Genomic DNA, 18,833 nt, shown 5'->3' with positions numbered 1-18,833 from the left:
TACTCAACTCAAGAGATGAACTCAAAGAACTGGAGGATTCGATCCAACTCTTGTTAACTCAAACACATCGCTGGGTTTAGTACACAAGCTTTCTTCCTTCACATAAATAACATCATAAAACCCTATCAAAGCATCCTTCATTCAGCCTACGGCTTACCTCCCTTTCAACCCAAGAAACATTGTCAAAATAACATCCCTCGTCCGAGAGCTTCACTGGCTTCCAAGAGCAGCAAAGATTACATTTAAAGTGGATGCATGATGCACCCAGAGATCGACATGCATCCTCCTCTGTACTCCACCAATCGACTTGCACTATCAGGAAGATAGAAACATCTGAGAAGCAGGAGCCCTCTACACCTGGAGGATCCGCGGTACAGAACATCTGAAGCCTTACACCAGCCCCTCCCTGGAGCAGCCTCGATACTATGGAACGCTCTACCAACATTCACCAGAACTTCCCCCGCACTTGCGAGTTTCAGGAAACATCTAAAAACGCATGTGTTTATTCAACATCTGAATAACTAATGATTTATTTCTTCTAAATAGACAATAAATCTCCAACATGAAGTTATCGCAGAAACACCTACAAGTTCAATGCTGTTATCCAGTCGAGTACATTATGGCTGCTGGTAAAATACCCACCAACAGGGCCAGTGAGACTGTCCTGGCACAAAGAAAGGGTAACCAGTGATGGGGCAGCGAGGCAGGTTCATTGGATGAGGCCACTGAGTGCCAGAGGCTTTACTTCAATGTCAAGGTGGGACTATGAACTCGGTCAAGAAAAAGACAAACTGCTTTTTGAGGAGGGTTCTCCTTCTGAAGCTACAAATATCCCAGAATGGAGCGGCTGTAGTCAATAGAGCATCGGGGGGAAGCTCAAGACCCCCTGACACCAGAGCTCTGCTCCTCTGGGTGTGTGGGATGTTAGTGTGCGGCTGCTGCCTCACTTTGTGAGAGTTGGGTGTTGTCGTGGGGCAGCTGTCTCACTCTGGGAGTGTTCTTTATTGGGGTTCGGCTGCTGTCTCACTCTGGGAGTGTTCTTTATTGGGGTTCTGCTGCTGCCTCACTCTGGGAGTGTTGGTGTGGGGCTACTGTAAAGTTCTGGGAGTGTCGGGTGCTGTCGCACTTGGGGGCTGCTGGGTGTTGGCGTGTGCCTGGTGTCTCACTCTAGACGTTTTGTGTTGTTGTGCTGGGTGCTCCCTCTAGGAGTGTTGGTGTGGGGTTAATTTATCACTTTGTGAATGGTTCGCTGTTGGTGTGCGGCTGCTGTCTTGCTCTAGGAATGCTGCTACGTGGTGTCTGCCTCACTTTGGGGGTGTTGGTGTGGTGCTCTTGCTTCACTCTGGGACACCAGCAGAATAACTAAGCCAGTTGCATGACTTACCTGTGGCACTAGCATACACCACCCTTGCCAGGGGCAGCTTGTTCTGAAGATCAAGCACCGCTTTACCCATTTTTGTAGAACTGGCATTTTTGGCTTTGTGGCATTCATCAAATACAATCTAGGAAAAAGAAGATTAAGGAGAACAAGGTATAAAACGAAAGGGAAAACAATGAAAAACATGAACCAGAAAATGAAGGAGAACGCTGAATACAAATACAGGCTAGAAAAATAAAAACTATCTTAATCTGACAAGCAGTACACTCATACTTGCTGTGCAAAAAAAAGTACTTTTCCATCCGACGGGAAGCGCACAGTTAAAAGAACGGAAGTGACTGGTACATGTTGTGATGTGTTCCTCAACGAGGTACAGCTTCAGATCTCTTCTGACTGAACCAGGGTTGTGGCGTTGGTGCAGCTTTTCTGTATCAGGCTGGCCTCCCCGTGCAGAGCACTGGTCTGAGCCAGGTCGCCACAGAGATTCAGTAATGTCCAGACAAGTACATCTGCGACCGCAGAGATGCGGCACTGTCCAGACAGGTACTCCTGCACCCGAGCAGATACAGGGACGTCCAGACAGGTACTGTAATGCTCAAAGGTACTCCTGCGCCCGCAGAGATCCAATAATGCCCAGACAGGTACGCCTGCACCCATGCAAATGCAGCGACGTCAAGACAGGTACTGTAATGCTCAGACAGGTACTCCTGCGCCCGCAGAGATCCAGTATTGTCCAGACAGGTACGCCTGCGCCCGCGCAGATGCAGCGACGTCCAGGCAGGTATTGTAATGCTCAGACAGGTATTCCTGGGCCCGCAGATATGCAGTGACGTCCAGACAGGTACTGTAATGCTCAGACAGGTACTCCTGCGCCCAGAGATGAAGTAATATCCAGACAGGTCCTCCTGCACCTGCTCAGGTGTAATAATGTCCAGACAGGTACTCCTGCGTCTGGGGAGATGCAGTAATGTCCAGACAGGTAGTCCTGCAACCGCAGAGATACAGACCTGTCCAGACAGGTACTCCTGCGTCAGCGGAGATGCAGTAATGTCCACACAGTTAGTCCTGCGACCGCAGAGATACAGTACTGTCCAGACAGGTACTCCTGCGTTCGCTGAGATGCAGTAATGTCCAGACAGGTACTCCTGCGACTGCGCAGATGCAGTGAGGTCCAGACAGTTACTCCTTCGCCCACGGAAATTCAGTAACGTCCCGAAACGTACTCCTGCACCTGCGCAGATGCAGTAATGTCCAGACAAGTACTCCTGCGTCTGCGGAGATGCAGTAATATCCAGACAGGTACTCCTGCGCCCGTGCAGATGCAGTAACATCCAGACAGGTACTCCTGCGCCAGAGTAGGTGCAGTAAAGTCCAGACAGGTACAGTAATGTTAAGACTGGTACTCCGGCACCCACAGAGATGTAGTAATGTCCAGACAGGTACTCCTGCGCCCGCGGAGATGCAGTAATGTCCAGATAGGTACTTTTGCACCCTTGCAGATGCAGTAACATCCTGACAGGTACTCATGCACTTGTGCAGATGCAATAACGTTAAGACATGTACTCCTGCAGTCGCACCGATGCAGTAACATCAAGACAGATACTCCTGACCCCGCACAGATGTAGTAATGTCCAGACAGGTCCTCCTGCGTCCGCACAGATGCAGGAATGTCAAGGCAGGTATTGCTGCACCACTGGAGAGGCAGTAATGTCCAAACAGGTACTGCTGTGCCTGCGCGCCCCTCCCCATTTTGCACCACACCAGTCACCCCTCCCTTACCACAAGTTAAAAGGTTGAGAATCAGACAAGGCCAAGCAGCCCAAAGGATACGACTCCATTGAAGTTTTCTCCACACCAGTCCAAGATCTGCTTAATGCGGGTCCGGTGCTGCCCTCCGGCCTGGCTCTCACCAATCAGGGCAGAATAGGTGGCGAAGAGGACTCCCTCTGAGGTAGCTGTGTTGCCATATTTTATCTGTAGAAAAAATATACAGAATATGATGAAGTCTCACCCTGTAGGGTGAATAGTCACACTGCCAATACCCGGGAATTCCTTACCCTGCAGCCCCCGTCTCCAGCATCAATCATGAAGGCTGCCCTCACCCGCTGCACCGCTCCCTAGAGTGTGTGTCATCCACAGCAGCACTCCCAGGGGCATAGCTTGCCCACAAGAGATCTGGCACGCAGCTGCCCTCCTCTGCGACACCCCCTCAGACCAGCCTCCCTCACCCACTGCTGCCATGTTAAACTGCAGCCAGTGTCCAAGTCAGCTCTCGTCTAGGACATCAGATACCCAACATCAGACCTTAAAACTGCACTTCCCTTGCGCTCCAGAGTTAATTTCCTGGCACCGTGGTCCATAGAAGGACTGAACGGAGTGCAGGGATGCCATAAAATCATACTTTGTCCCTCCAACAACCACATCCCCAGACACAGCCTGCTGGGCTTAGCCTTCTGTCAGCTCCACCTTTGGTCCCACAGTATGTAGACCTAGACAGGTGGAGACAACAGGCAGACTTGCAGTTAGACTAATGGAGAAGTCTGTGGCCCTCAGATGCAAATATCTTTTTAAGTCCCTAAGCACAGTCAATGCTCCTTAAGGGCACAACATGTAACACCACCTCAGTAGTACGCACCCAGGATTAGCCGGTGCCCCCAGAGGTGATGCCAGTGCACTCTGACATTAGTTTATATGCCCAGAGGTGTTGGCAGAGCACCCTAGGATTGGTTTAGGCACCCGAAGGTGGCACCAATGTACCCAGAAGTTCTGCCACCCCCAGGAGTAGTCTATTTACACAGAGGTAAAGGCAGTGCCACTCAGGATTCGTCTATGCACCAGACGTGCCACCAGTGCAACCAGGATCAGCCTATGTTGGCGGCCCGCAGAATTAGTGTATGCACCAGGAGGTGCTGCCAGTTCTTCCCAGCGCTCGCTTGTGTGCCAGAAATGCTTTTGACGCCCCCAGGTTTAGCCCATGTGCTCAGAGGTGCATTCAATGCACCCAGAAATTGTCTGCACCTGAAGTTATGCTCACCAGGAGTTGTTCATGCATCCTAAGGTGGTGTAGGTGCCCCTCATGATTAATCTATGCTCCCAGAAGTCCGGTCAGTACCCATTGCAACAAAAAGATGAAGAAGGAATGCTGAACATTGCAAACATGCACCCCCAGTCACAGATCTGGGTTAAAACCACTATCCTTTTGCTCACTACGCCACCCCAGTTTGGACCCACCCAAATCTGTGACTGGGGGAGAGTGTTTGCAAAGTTTCAACACTCCGTTCATCATTTTATTTTGTCCTATCAGTGCCCCCAAGTCTTTAAGTCCAGAGATGCCACCAGTGTTTTTCTGTCTTACTCAATGTCCCCAGAGGTGCCGCTAATGAACCCCAGAATTAGTTTATATGCCAGGAAGTGGCACTGGACCCCTCAAGATTAGTCCATGCACCCAGTGGTCCTGACAGTGGCCCCAGTATTAAGTCTATATCCCATTGGTGCCTTCAGGACCCCTAAAATCCGTTTATAAGTCCTAAGGTGTTTCCAGTGCATCCTGGGATTATCCTGCACCCAGACCTTCAACCAGAGCATTCAAGGTTTAGTCTGTGCACCAAAATGTGACAACTGTGTCCCTCAGAAACAGCCCATGTGCCCAGGATGCCGCCACCAGTGCCACCCAGGATTAGTCAATACACCTTGAGATGTTAACAGTGCCTCCTGGAATTAGTATACATGCCCTGAGGTGCCACATAGGACTGGTCAATGCCCGCAGATGTGATGTCTGCGTTGTCATACCTTATTTAGAGCATGGACAGGGATTCCGGCTGCATTAATGTCCTTCAGGTCTCGTTCCGCGTCGTACTTCAGATCATTGGAGACACTGAACCTGCAAAGAAGAATCAAGGAGGCATGAGAGCAGTGCCGAGAAGGTGCATTGAGATGCCCAGAACACTTGGTATCACTCAATGTGCAATTGTGGCATGGTGCCACCAGGAGACGGAGATACGGGTGAGAAGGCACCAAAGCAACCTGTGCTCTGGGCATCACTCAATGTGGAATCTTGGCATAGTGCCACATACAGAGGGTGAGATAAGACAAGGGGGTACCTATGGGACAGGGACCCCAGGGATAACTCGATGTGCCTTCCCTGCATGGCGAAACCTGCAGAAGATGTATGAGGGAAGCAACATCCAGGTAAGAGGTTCTGGAGGGAATCACTTCTGGAGGTGATGTGCCTGTGCACTGCCCCTAATGATGAGGCACAGTTGTACGCCGCACTCTGCTCCAACTCTAATACTTCGAAGGACTCTGAAGACTAAGATTGTCCTGCACTGTAATGTGTCGCTCTTCTATTTTGTGTTTTTCTGTTAATGTGTCGCTCTTCTATTAAGTGTTTTTCTGTTAATGTGTCGCTCTTCTATTTTGTGTTTTTCTGTTAATGTGTCGCTCTTCTATTTTGTGTTTTTCTGTTAATGTGCCGCTCTTCTATTTTGTGTTTTTCTGTTAATGTGTCACACTTCTATTTTGTGTTTTTCTGTTAATATGTGTCGCTCTTCTATTTTGTGTTTTTGTGTTAATGTGTTGCTCTTCTATTTTGTGTTTTTCTGTTAATGTGTCGCTCTTCTATTTTGTGTTTTTCTGTTAATGTGTCGCTCTTCTATTTTGTGTTTTTCTGTTAATGTGTCGCTCTTCTATTTTGTGTTTTTCTGTTAATGTGTCGCACTTCTATTTTGTGTTTTTCTGTTAATGTGTCGCTCTTCTATTTTGTGTTTTTCTGTTAATGTGTCGCTCTTCTATTTTGTGTTTTTCTGTTAATGTGTCGCTCTTCTATTTTGTGTTTTTCTGTTAATGTGCCGCTCTTCTATTTTGTGTTTTTCTGTTAATGTGTTGCTCTTCTATTTTGAGTTTTTCTGTTAATGTGTCGCTCTTCTATTTTGTGTTTTTCTGTTAATGTGTCGCTCTTCTATTTTGTGTTTTTCTGTTAATGTGTCGCTCTTCTATTTTGTGTTTTTCTGTTAATGTGTCGCTCTTCTATTTTGTGTTTTTCTGTTAATGTGTCGCTCTTCTATTTTGTGTTTTTCTGTTAATGTGCCGCTCTTCTATTTTGTGTTTTTCTGTTAATGTGTCGCTCTTCTAGTTTGTGTTTTTCTGTTAATGTGTCGCTCTTCTATTTTGTGTTTGGTGATTCTCTGCTGTAAAGCGCTCCGATACCCTAGGGTCAGGCAAGCGCTATAGAAAACTTCTTAAATAAATAAATAGGAGTGATTAGTACCCGGAGGACTCTCACCGGGAGATCACTTAGGAAACCATCTATACATGGCACCTCCTGGCAATGGTTGCATGAGAGGGGTGACAGACCACCCTGGGGATCCCTCAGAGGCACGCCTGGCATGGTGCCCCTGATGAAGAGAGGATGAGATGGCAAGCTATGCACAAAGCTTCCAAGATGTCACTGCAGGAGGGGCCCACCCATTCAGAGAGCGCACGGATATCACTGGAGGGGGGGATGGCACTCCAAGGAAGGTCCCTGCAAACGTGGGGGTGGGTGAAGCTGATGGAGCCTGCTGCATGTTCCCATTCCATAGGAGGCTGTCCCTGCTCAATTCCCCTGGGGGTGGGATAATGGGAGCCATCGGTGCCTGGTGATACCTTGCGCCCATTGTGAGGGGGGAAACCTTCACGAAACCTCAGAAGATTACTACAGGAAAGAGGTCAACAATCCACTTACCAAAGAGATTTCTTCCTCCCCCTCAGGTAGTTCTCGAAGATGATGCCGGCTACAGTCCTTCCCTTGCCCACACCAGCGCCGTCTCCAATAAGGAACCCTGCCCGCTGTCCGCTGGGTAGGAGAACCTCGTGTTGCTGCAAATCCAAACCACAGATTAGTTTAAGGGGTGATCCTGGACACACTGGTTATGATGCATTTTACTGTCCCCTAGGCCAGACTGAAGTAAGCTGGTGTGCACCAGCCCAACCACAGTGGAGTAGGGCGCTGCCAGTTTGACTAGGGCAAGGCAGGCTCTGCCCTGCTGACATGTGCGAGCTGTGCCTGGCCCTTGTAAACCATGCTCTGACGGTCTGGTCAGGGTGAGTAAGGCCTGACCGCAGCAAAACCATCTCTGTCATTCCAGACAAAAGAGTTGCAGGTCAGCTGTAAACATACTAGTACAAGTGACACCGCTACAGTAGTGACATGACTAAGGACAGTATTATAACTACTTCTGTTGGCGACTAGTACGAAGCATTATAGAAGCAGCTGGAGCACTCCTAGTAGAAGAGCCCATAGTAGTGGCAGTACCCATAGGGCTGCTTGTAGTAGAAGCATTCCTAGTAGAAGCAGTGCCCTCAGGGGTGCCTGTAGTAGAAGTACTCCTAGTAGAAGCAGTGCCCACAAGGATGCTTGTAGTAGAAGCACCTACAGTAGTGGCAGTACCCACAGAAGTGCTTGTAGAAGTACTTGTAGTACAAACAGTACACACAGGAGTGCTAGCAGAAGCCCCCGTAGTAGTAGCAGTCCCCACCAGGGTATCAGTATCAGTACCAACAACCATATTAGTTATACTTCTAGAATCAGCAGTAGAACTCATAGTGAGTACATGGACGGATAGCAGCCGTCCCTCTCTTGGATACGTTTCCTGCAGCACCTTCCATGAGTGACCCTCTCCCTCTCTCCTAAATACGTATGATGCATTGCGGTCTATTTTGTGAGCTTTCTTACGTAAAGCCATTTATTGAGTGCAATGACGGCCATGGCCATGGCACCTTGACCTGCCAGAGTTTGGAGTTTTAGGTACCGAAGAGAATAGTCCATTCAACAAGCTGTTGGATTCTCGCATGTTTACTTTTCTCGAGTAAGACTGGGCAAAGATTCCAGTAGCCAACTGAATGGAGAGCGCCCAAACACCCAGTGCAGCTTTAAACCATGAACACCACCACCCCCATAGACTCACAGAGCCTACACAAAAACACTGACACCACAAAAGCACACTTAAGACAATCCAAAGTAAGGGGTGCTCAAGATGACACGCACATGAGCACGTGAGGAGCAGACACCACACACCACACACACACCACGGTCTACAGATCTAGGCCCACAGTCACCTTTTGATGCCCTTGCATGCTGAATGCAACCTACAGACCCTCCCACACTGGCTGGCATTCACACCTAGCACCAGAGATTGTTGCTCCTACCTGGCAGGCGTACACGATGGCCTCTAGCTGCAGAGCAGAGAGCAAGGTTTGGTCGAAGGTGCTGCTTGGGAGGGCGAGCTCGTAGGTGATGTCTGGAGGGGGGACGCTGGACAGGGTGCTGGTTTCCACCACCCGGTCTGGGTGCTGCTTCCCGATTTTGGCTGCAATGAGGAGCAAAAAGAAAGACTTAGGCTCGGATGGTGTACTTAAGAAAGAAAAGCTACTTTCCTGCAAGAGAACAACCTAACCATAACAAAATCCTTAATCAGAACACCACTATGGCATTCCCAGACAAAAGGTTTTCGGTGTAGCAGGACCTAGAGGCTTGTCTGGTTCGAAGCTGCTCGTAGGGAACAGTTCAGGGGCAGAGCCTTCGGGTCAGACAGGCTCATGGCAGTCAAAGGTTCTTACAGCTGTACTATCAGGTAAGACAGGCTCGCGGGCTGCTCCTGCGAGCAGTCAAAGGTTCTTACAGCTGTACTATCAGGTAAGACAGGCTCGCGGGATGCTCCTGTGAGCAGTCAAAGGTTATTGGAGCTGTACTATCAGGTAGGACAGGCTCGCAGGCTGCTCCTGCGAGCAGTCAAACGTTCTTAGAGCTGTACTATCAGGTAAGACAGGCTCGCGGGCTGCTCCTGCGAGCAGTCAAAGGTTCTCGGAGCTGTACTATCAGGTAAGACAGGCTCGCGGGCTGCTCCTGCGAGCAGTCCAACATTCTTGGAGCTGTACTATCAGGTAGGGCAGGCTTGCGGGCTGCTCCTGCAAGCAGGCAAGTGTTCTCGGAGGAAAGGTTTGCGCACTGCTCCTGCAACCAGGCAAGCGTTCTCAGAGCAGTACTATCAGGTAGGACAGGCTTGCAGGCTGTTCGTGCTATACTATCAGGTAGGACAGGATAGCGGCTGCTCCTGTGAGCAGTCAAACATTCTTAGAGCTGTACTATCAGGTAGGGCAGGCTGGCGGACTGCTCCTGCGAGCAGTCAAACATTCTTAGAGCTGTACAATCATGTAGGACAGACTTGCGTGCTGCTCCTGCAAGCAGGCAAGCGTTCTTAGAGCTGTACTATCAGGTAGGACAGGCTCGCAGGCTAGTCCTTAGAACAGTCACATGTTCTTAGAGCAGTACTATCAGGTAGGACAGGCTCATGGACTAGTCCTTAGAACAGTCACGTGTTCTTAGAGCAGTACTATCAGGTAGGACAGGCTCGCGGGCTAGTCCTTAGAACAGTCACATCTTCTAAGAGCTGTACAATCATGTAGCGCATGCCTGTAGGCTGCTCAGGTGAGCAGCCAAACATTCTTAGAGAGTTCTCAGGTAGTCGAGGCTCACGGGCTGGCTCCACAGGGGACACTGCTGGTACAGTATCGAAGCATGGTTAGAGCTGTACCATCAGGTAGGATAGACTGCTTCCACTGAAAAGCTGCTGGTGCCAAAGGATTTGTTGAGCAGTATCCTCACGTCCTCACGTCCATAGGTCTGGGGTCTGCTTCGACTAGAGGATGATGCCACAGACCAGCCTTCCTAGAGCTAGATCATAAAGTTCAATGCATTTAGGGTCAGTTCCCACAGGTGGCAGCTGCTGACAGTCTAACCAGAGGGTGTGGTGACTTGGATCAGACATGGCAAACAGACTGCAAAAGGGGGCACAGAACAGCATCCTCTGCAAATGCTAACTAGCCAAATCTGGCCAAACTCCTGGGCTTTGCTCACCTTAAGCTAGGACACCTTCCATCTCTTGCCTCAAACATTTCTTAGGAAATGGGTGGAATAAAAAGTGCAGACATTTTGTTGTTCACACTGTGAAGCCAAAATGAGTACAGAGAAGCACAAGAAGCTACAACAGTTCACCTGACTCCAGAACTCACATTTTGAGGGCACATAATCTGAGTATGTCTCCGTATGACCCAACTCCTCAGTTTCCTCCTCCTCTTCTTCCTCTTCCGGTTGATACTGTGTCTGCAAAAGCAAGAAAGGGCAGCTGTCAGTGAGAGATGGCCCAGGTTCGGCATACCAGCAAGAAGGGAAAGTGCTCAACGAAAGCGCTGACTTTGCACAACTCTTGAGTACCAGCTTTTAGGGGAGTTCCCTGCCGGTCCCAGGACGCACATACTGCCCCTGCAAAGTCTCCATATGTGTGTCCATGTACTCCTGCAAAGGAACCGGCAGCCTTGTGCAAGATACACACCAGCACCCACCGCACAATTCGCCTCCCCCCACCGCCACAGCCCTGCAAGGTCTCACCTGGTAGCTGGCCAGTGGGGGGGTGTTTATGATTGCGGCCAGATCTTCCAAACTTTCCAAGCCCGAGAACTGTCTGCTGGGCGAGAAGAGCTGAAGCGAAACACACGAGAGTGTAAGCAACAAAGGAAGCACACTTCTTTCACATCGCTAGAGCTGCTCCATCAGACTCTGCAGCCCAGGGACTGGCTTTGTGCTGCCAACCCCGAGCCCAGCAATGTACAACCAGCCCCAGCAAACACACTTCAATACATACCTACATTTATGAGAACACTCCCTTCCCATAACGAAGCGTGAACTGCTATTCTAACTCCCAACGCCACTTGATACAAGGGTTTTAGAGGACCAAAGTGACTTGTTTCTTTGTTTGCACTTGTTTAATACACTCGCGTGAAAGTATCTAAACAGACAGCATTAGCGGTCCTCGTAGTGCCATGGTCTTTACACCAATGGCACTTGTCTGAAACTGTCAATATCTTTCAACACTATGAGGACCAGTCTGGCTCCACAGTGCAAGTAATACTGCCACTGAGTTGAGGTTCACAGAGAGGTAGAAGTATATACAGCCGCTGTGGCAAGGTCCACAGAGAGGTATAACTATATACAGCTGCTGTGGCAAGGTTCACTGAGAGGTAGAAGTATATAGAGCCACTGAGTTAAGGTTCACAGAGAGGTATAAGTATATACTGCCACTGAGTAAAGGTACACAGAGGAGTAGAAGTATATTCAGCCACTGTAGCAAGGTTCACAGAGAGGTATAACTATATACAGTTGCAGTGGCAAGGTTCACTGAGAGGTAGAAGTATATAGAGCCACTGAGTTAAGGTTCACAGAGAGGTATAACTATACACAGCTGTAGTGGCAAGGTTCACTGAGAGGTAGGAGTACATAGAGCCACTGAGTTAAGGTTCACAGAGGAGTAGAAGTATATTCAGCCACTGTAGCAAGGTTCACAGAGAGGTATAAGTATATACAGTCGCTGTGACAAGGTCCACAGAGAGGTATAAGTATATACAGCCCCTATAACAAGGTTCACGGAGAGGTATAAGTATATACAACCCCAATAGCAAGGTTCACAGAGAGGTAGCGGTATATAAAGCCGCTTCGGCAAGGTTGACGGAGAGGTATAAGTATATACAGCCGCTGTGGCAAGGTTCACAGAGAGGTACAAGTACATACAGCTGCTGTGGCAAGGTTCACAGAGCGGTATCAATATATACTGCCACTGAGTCGAGGTACACAGAGAGGTAGCAATATATTCAGCCCCTGTAGCAAGGTTTACAGAGAGGTATAAGTACATACAGACACTGTGGCAAGGTTCGCTGAGAGGTATAAGTATATACAGATCCTGTAGCAAGGTTCACTGAGAGGTAGAAGGGATGTATGTCATCACAATGCATGCTTTTACTACGCATGCCTTTACAACGCAGGTTTTACAACACAAGTCGTTACAACAACTTGCGTTGGGGGGCGCTGGATAGTGGAATAGTTTAATTTACTATTCCAACTCCAGTCCCCGTGGATAGTAGGGAAGGTTTTGGATAGTAAATTAAACTATTCCCTATCCTACAGCGCCCTCCAGCGCAAGTCGTTGTAATGACTTGCGTTGTAAATCCTGCGTTGTAATGGTAGTGCGTCGTAAAAGTTGCGTTGTGATGGATGTTTTCCGGTAGAAGTATATACTGCACGTGGCTAGGCACATTGGGTAGTGTAAGTACATACAACCCTTGTGGCCAGTTCTATGGCAGTTTAAATATATACTACCCCTGTGACTAGGTCCATGGGGTGGTGTAAGCATTTACTACCCCTGTGGCTAGATCTATGGGGTGTTGTAAGTACATACAGCCGCTGTGGCTAGGTTCACAAAGAGTTGTAAGTATATATTATCGCTGTAGCTCGGTCTACCTTGTGGAATGTTTTCGGTCAACCTCTGGCCTTGTATGTGACCCTCTCTTCAGCCATGTACATATCCATTCCCGTTCTCCATTCTCTGATCCGCTTGAATGTTTTTGCACGTTAAGCTCAGTTTTGGTTGTTCCAACAGCAATGGCCCATGAGGAGAACAAGTTAACAGCAACGCACTACGCAGGGCCATCTCAAAAAGAATTATCTTGTTCACTAAGTGCAGACTTTGCTCCTTCTCCTAAGCACACCTCTTCGTTATGCTTGTTCTCGGATATGCCAATAATAGATCCTTGTGTAGAGGGCAAGTCAGCAACATTACCTCACATGGGTCCCTCCCAAAGAGAAGCATGATGCCTATTGAATGAGGATTTTATGCTCCTAGACATAGATGTAGATCTATGCAGGAAGTATATATGCAGAAGTCATGGACTTAGACGTTTTAGGATTCTGTTGAGGTTAGGTGTGCTTCCCTAAATCCCCTTATGGCTAAATGGTATGTAATACCTGCTGAATGTTACTTATGCCAAAGAGGAATTCAAGACCTGAATCACGTCCTTTTGGTCTGTCTAGTCACTCTAGTGCTTTTACTACCTGATTGAAAATGATTGAAGCCCGTATGTGTGCAGTTACTTATACGATCTGCCTCAGATTATTTAATGATTCCCCCTAAAGAGAGGGTCTGCTAAATAATTTTTTAGTTTTTTAATTTATATTGATTCTGTTGTGTTTGTAGTACTCCTGAATATCAAGTGCATTAGTTCTGCTTGATCTAGTGTAAAATTGTGTGCATTTTATGGGGATCTCTTCGGATTTCTGTAACATAAATTAAAAAAACGTAAAACTATATGAACATTTTACTGCATTAATATTCTACTGTATGATTGTTGTACTGCACTGCATTAATATTCTACTGCATGAATATTCTACTTTGTGAACATTCTACTGTATAAACATTCTACTGCATTAATATTCGATTGTATGATTGTTGTACAGCACTGTGTTAATATTCTACTGCATGAATACTCTACTTTCAACAGTATGTATGTATGATGTATGTATGAAACTTATATAGCGCAGGACTTACCCTGGGGCATCTCCGCGCTTGCTTAGGGAACCCGTCCTGGTATTCCCCTGTGAGAAACCCCGGCAGGGTATCCACAAGGTGAAAGCCAGGCATCCCGCCGCGAGGGGCCGATGTGGAGATTAAGCAAGCTATTGCCCAGAGTCGCAGAGTGTGACCCCGTGAGTCGAGTAGGCACCGGAGCGAGAATTGTCGAGACCGTGGAATTTATGAGCCCGAGACCCGCCGAGGCGGGGAATCGAACCCTGGTCCGCGGTCGATCTCAGATTCCGGGTCTGCCGCCTCTAACCACTGAGCCACGCTACTGTGAGCATTTTACTGTATGAACATCTACTGTATGAGCATTCAACAGTCTGAACAGTCTACTGCATTAATATTCTACTGTGTGAACATTGAACAGTATAAACATTCTACTGCATTAATATTCTACTGTATGAATATTCTACTGTGCGAACATTAAACAGTATGAACATTCAACAGTATGATTGTACTGCGCTGCATTAATATTCTACTGCATGAATTTTCTACTTTATGAACATTCTGCTGCATTAATATTCTACTGTATGAATATTCTACTGTGTGAACTTTCTACCGTAAAAACACTTTATTGTATTAATATTCTACTGTATGATTGTTGTACTGCACTGCATTAATATTCTACTGAATGAATATTTTACTGTGTGAACTTTCTACTGCATTAATATTCTACTGTATGAATATTATACTCTGTGAACATTGAACAGTATGAACATTCAACAGTATGAACATTCTACTGCATTAATATTCTACTGTGTGAATATTCTACAGTGTGAACACTGAACTGTATGAACATTCAGTATGATTCTTGTACTGCATTAATATTCTACTGCATGTATATTCTACTTTATGAACATTCTACTGCATTAATATTCTACTGTATGAATATTCTACTGTGTGAACTTTCTACCGTAAAAACACTTTATTGTATTAATATTCTACTGTATGATTGTTGTATTGCGCTGCATTAATATTCTACTGCATGAATATTTTACTGTGTGAACATTCTACTTCATTAATATTCTACTGTATGAATATTCTACTCTGTGAACAATGAACAGTATGAACATTCAACAGTATGAACATTCTGCTGTTTGAACATTCAACAGTATAAACATTCTACTGCATTAATATTTTACTGTATGAATATTCTACTGTGCGAACATTAAACAGTATGAACATTCAACAGTATGATTGTTGTACTGCGCTGCATTAATATTCTACTGCATGAATTTTCTACTTTATGAACATTCTACTGCATTAACATTCTACTGTATGAATATTCTACTGTGTGAACTTTCTACACTTTATTGCATTAATATTCTACGGTATGATTGTTGTACTGCACTGCATCACTATTCTACTGAATGAATATTTTACTGTGTGAACATTCTACTGAATTAATATTCTACTGTATGAATATTCTACTGTATGAATATTCTACTCTGTGAACATTGAGCAGTATGAACATTCAACAGTATGAACATTCTGCTGTGTGAACATTCAACAGTATGAACATTCTACTGCATTAATATTCTATTGTATGAATACTCTACAGTGTGAACACCGAACTGTATGAACATTCAACAGTATTAACATTCTACTGTACAACTGTTGTACTGCACTGCATTAATATTCTACTGCATGAATATTCTACGTTGTGAACACTACTGTATGAACATTCTACTGCATTAATATTCTACTGTATGAATATCCTACCGCATTAATATTCTACTGTATGAATATCCTACTGCATTATTATTCTACTGTATGAATATTCTACTGTGTGAACATTCTACCGTATGTGCACTTTATTGCATTAATATTCTACTGTATGAATATTAATGTGAAGTGTGTAGTTTGAAGTGTGAAGATCGAACAGTATGCACCTGTCAACAGCATGAACATTCAACATTGTGAACATTCTAATGTATGAACATTCTACTGTACAAACATTACTGTATGAACATTCAACAGTATGAAAAGTTTACTGCATTAATATTCTACTGTGTGAACATTGAACAGTATGAACATTCTACTGTGCGAACATTCAACAGTATGAATATTCTGTGTGAACATTAAACTGTATGAACATTGAACAGTATGATTGTTATACTGCACTGCATTAATATTCTACTGCGTGAATATTCTACTTTATGGACATTCTACTGCATTAATATTCTACTGTATGAATTTTCTACTGTGTGAACTTTCTACCGTAAAAACACTTTATTGTATTAATATTCTACTGTATGATTGTTGTATTGCGCTGCATTAATATTCTACTGCATGAATATTTTACTGTGTGAACATTCTACTTCATTAATATTCTACTGTATGAATATTCTACTCTGTGAACATTGAACAGTATGAACATTCAACAGTATGAACATTCTGCTGTTTGAACATTCAACAGTATGAACATTCTACTGCATTAATATTCTACAGTATGAATATTCTACAGTGTGAACACCGAACTGTATGAACATTCAACGGTATGAACATTCTACTGTACGATTGCTGTACTGCACGGCCTTAATATTCTACTGTATGAATATTCTACTCTGTGAACATTGAACAGTATGAACATTCAACAGTATGAACATTCTGCTGTTTGAACATTCAACAGTATGAACATTCTACTGCATTAATATTCTACAGTATGAATATTCTACAGTGTGAACACCGAACTGTATGAACATTCAACGGTATGAACATTCTACTGTATGACTATTCTGTGTGAACATTCTACCGTATGTGCACTTTATTAGATTAATATTCTACTGTATGAATATTTTACAGTGGGAAGATTGAACAGTATGAACCTGTCAACAGTATGAACATTCTACTGTATTAATATTCTACTGTATGAATATTCTGTGTGAAAGTTCTACTGTATGAACGCTTTATTGAATGAATATTTTACTATTTGAATATTCCACTGTTTGAATATTGTACAGTGGGAACATTGAACAGTATGAACATTCTATTGTGTGAATATTCGACTGCATGCACATTCTACTGTATTAATATTCTTTTGTATTAAAACTCCACTGTATGAATATTCTACTGTATGTATATTCTACTACATTAGTATTCTACTATATTACTATTGTACTGCATTACTATTCATTAATAAAATGCAACTCATCGCCCAGAGACCCAGAGGGCAGCATCAAAAGGAGGACAAAGGGCTGTGACCTAGAAGAGTTCCTGCCAGGTAAGATGTCTACAGGACATCATCGAACTGGTGATGGTGTACGCGGTCTCTTGTTTAAAGGCCGCCACCAGTGGTGAGGAGTGAGCTCCAGAATATGCCCCAAACCAGAGAGGGGCTATTGAGGCATCAGAACCGAAGGTCTCCACAAGCCCACTGTGCCATCCACTAGGCTGGCAAGGAAAATAGCTTCAGGTCTACATGTGTAGCCTGACTGCTGCAGCTTTCAAAACTGCAGGCAAACTTGTCAAAATAACCCTTTGTGACTCGAACTCTACTTTTAAATACAGAGTACGTCACCTCAAAGAAGGCCTTGTAGCCCACAAGGTAGGGGAACATGCCAGAATTTACGGTTGGCATGTTCCTATAGTGACCAGGAATATTTTACGGAAAAGAGGCCTTTGGGTTACCATGTAGTACCAGAGTGTACACTTCATGCATTCTGTGTGTTGTGAGAGCCTGGACATATGGCCTCTTGCCCATGACAGGAAGATCGTTACCTTGTGACTAAAATCCTATCCTACAGGTACTGTGAAGGTATTGTACGATAAACTGTGTATAAATAGAAAATAAATAAATAAATCTGCTTATTCTTTATATCTGGGCCAATAGTTTACAAAAACATTTGTTCTGGGAGAGTTATTCCAATAACCTTGAAAAATTGTTTTAAGCCCTTTGCACAGCTTCGACGTGTGTCAGAAAGTAATACATGATCGTGAGTGCTGCACTTTATTAACCCCTAGGATCAATTAGTGACTTCAGTTGAGATCTTTTCAAAGGGACAAGTCATCTTGTCAAGTTATAGGAAGCTTTTGCTTTCTCAATTTTAAATAATGTATCCGGCCACAACAGGCTCTGACACAGACTTTGTGAGCCTGTATGGGGTGGAAAGGATGAATTCAGATCACTGCTGCTTAATCAGCCTGAACTTTACTTTAAAAAAAAAACATCATTTGAAACTATTTCTGCCAAAGTTTTTGCCCTGCATGATACTGATGTCATCCGACCTGGAAAGGAATACATGCCTGTAATACAGACAATAGGCACAAGGTGGCATCCATTACTTGAGTTACTACATTTTCTATCTGAATCACAAATAACAGTCCTTGTCAGTGTAACCATCGGCGATATGCCGGGGCCATGTACTGTTCTCTGAGCACGCACAAGAGACAACTAAAGCTATTAGTAGCCAAACACTAAAACTATGTTTGGAAGAAGTTATTCCACAGCAATGTTTGAACACTTAGGGTGCTTTGAACAAAGCCAAAGCATGGTTCCCGGTCATACATTAACATTATACATAATGAAATACACTACTTGCATGACAATTGAAGGATTTGATTTCGAAAACAAGTTTGAAAGATTTGCACGTACAGTGTGGAGTTTTGCATGCCTTCCTTTCAGTTCAGCAGATGAAGGCTGATGAAGCTGTATCCATGAACCAGAGCAAGGAAGCTATCATTATATTTTTTGCTCTGCGGATCTTGTATAGAAAGCTTCACTCTCATTATATCTTATTTGTGTTAAACTGTCTTCAGAGCCTGCATGTTGTGCAACTTCGCTCTTTTCTAGACACTTCTTAATGCAGCCCAGGGAGAGTGAGCTTCCTTCCTAGAGGCTTGGACTGACTATGTCTCCAAGCCCTAGATCTTGCCAAGAGCCGAATGGGTGAATTATCTGCGCGAAGAGTTGGAATAACAGACACTACTTGTGGCCACACTGACAGGTCAGTCGTTCTCCCGGCAGCAGCCAACACCGAAGGGTAGCAAGGATGGTCGCAAGTGGCAGAGTTTGT

The 18,833-nt window shown here is 45.1% G+C and overlaps 1 protein-coding gene across 4 annotated transcripts in view; it reads right to left on the bottom strand.

The window, feature by feature from the left end:
- SBNO2 (strawberry notch homolog 2) overlaps window positions 1-18,833 on the bottom strand; it is a 324,007-nt gene that overhangs the window by 46,493 nt on the left and 258,681 nt on the right. For 3 of the 4 annotated variants that reach the window (XM_078669941.1, XM_078669942.1, XM_078669944.1), the window contains 7 exons: window positions 10,803-10,892; window positions 10,427-10,517; window positions 8,564-8,724; window positions 7,101-7,234; window positions 5,168-5,258; window positions 3,209-3,352; window positions 1,385-1,502 (listed from right to left, as the gene is read on the bottom strand). In XM_078669941.1, the coding sequence (XP_078526067.1) occupies window positions 1,385-1,502; window positions 3,209-3,352; window positions 5,168-5,258; window positions 7,101-7,234; window positions 8,564-8,724; window positions 10,427-10,517; window positions 10,803-10,892 (829 nt within the window). The remainder of the gene's footprint in view (window positions 1-1,384; window positions 1,503-3,208; window positions 3,353-5,167; window positions 5,259-7,100; window positions 7,235-8,563; window positions 8,725-10,426; window positions 10,518-10,802; window positions 10,893-18,833) is intronic. The other variant, XM_078669940.1, reaches the window with a different exon arrangement.

This window comes from Lissotriton helveticus, chromosome 12 (assembly GCF_964261635.1).
Source record: "Lissotriton helveticus chromosome 12, aLisHel1.1, whole genome shotgun sequence".
NCBI lineage: Eukaryota > Metazoa > Chordata > Amphibia > Caudata > Salamandridae > Lissotriton > Lissotriton helveticus.
This window is presented reverse-complemented; position numbering and strand designations above follow the sequence as displayed.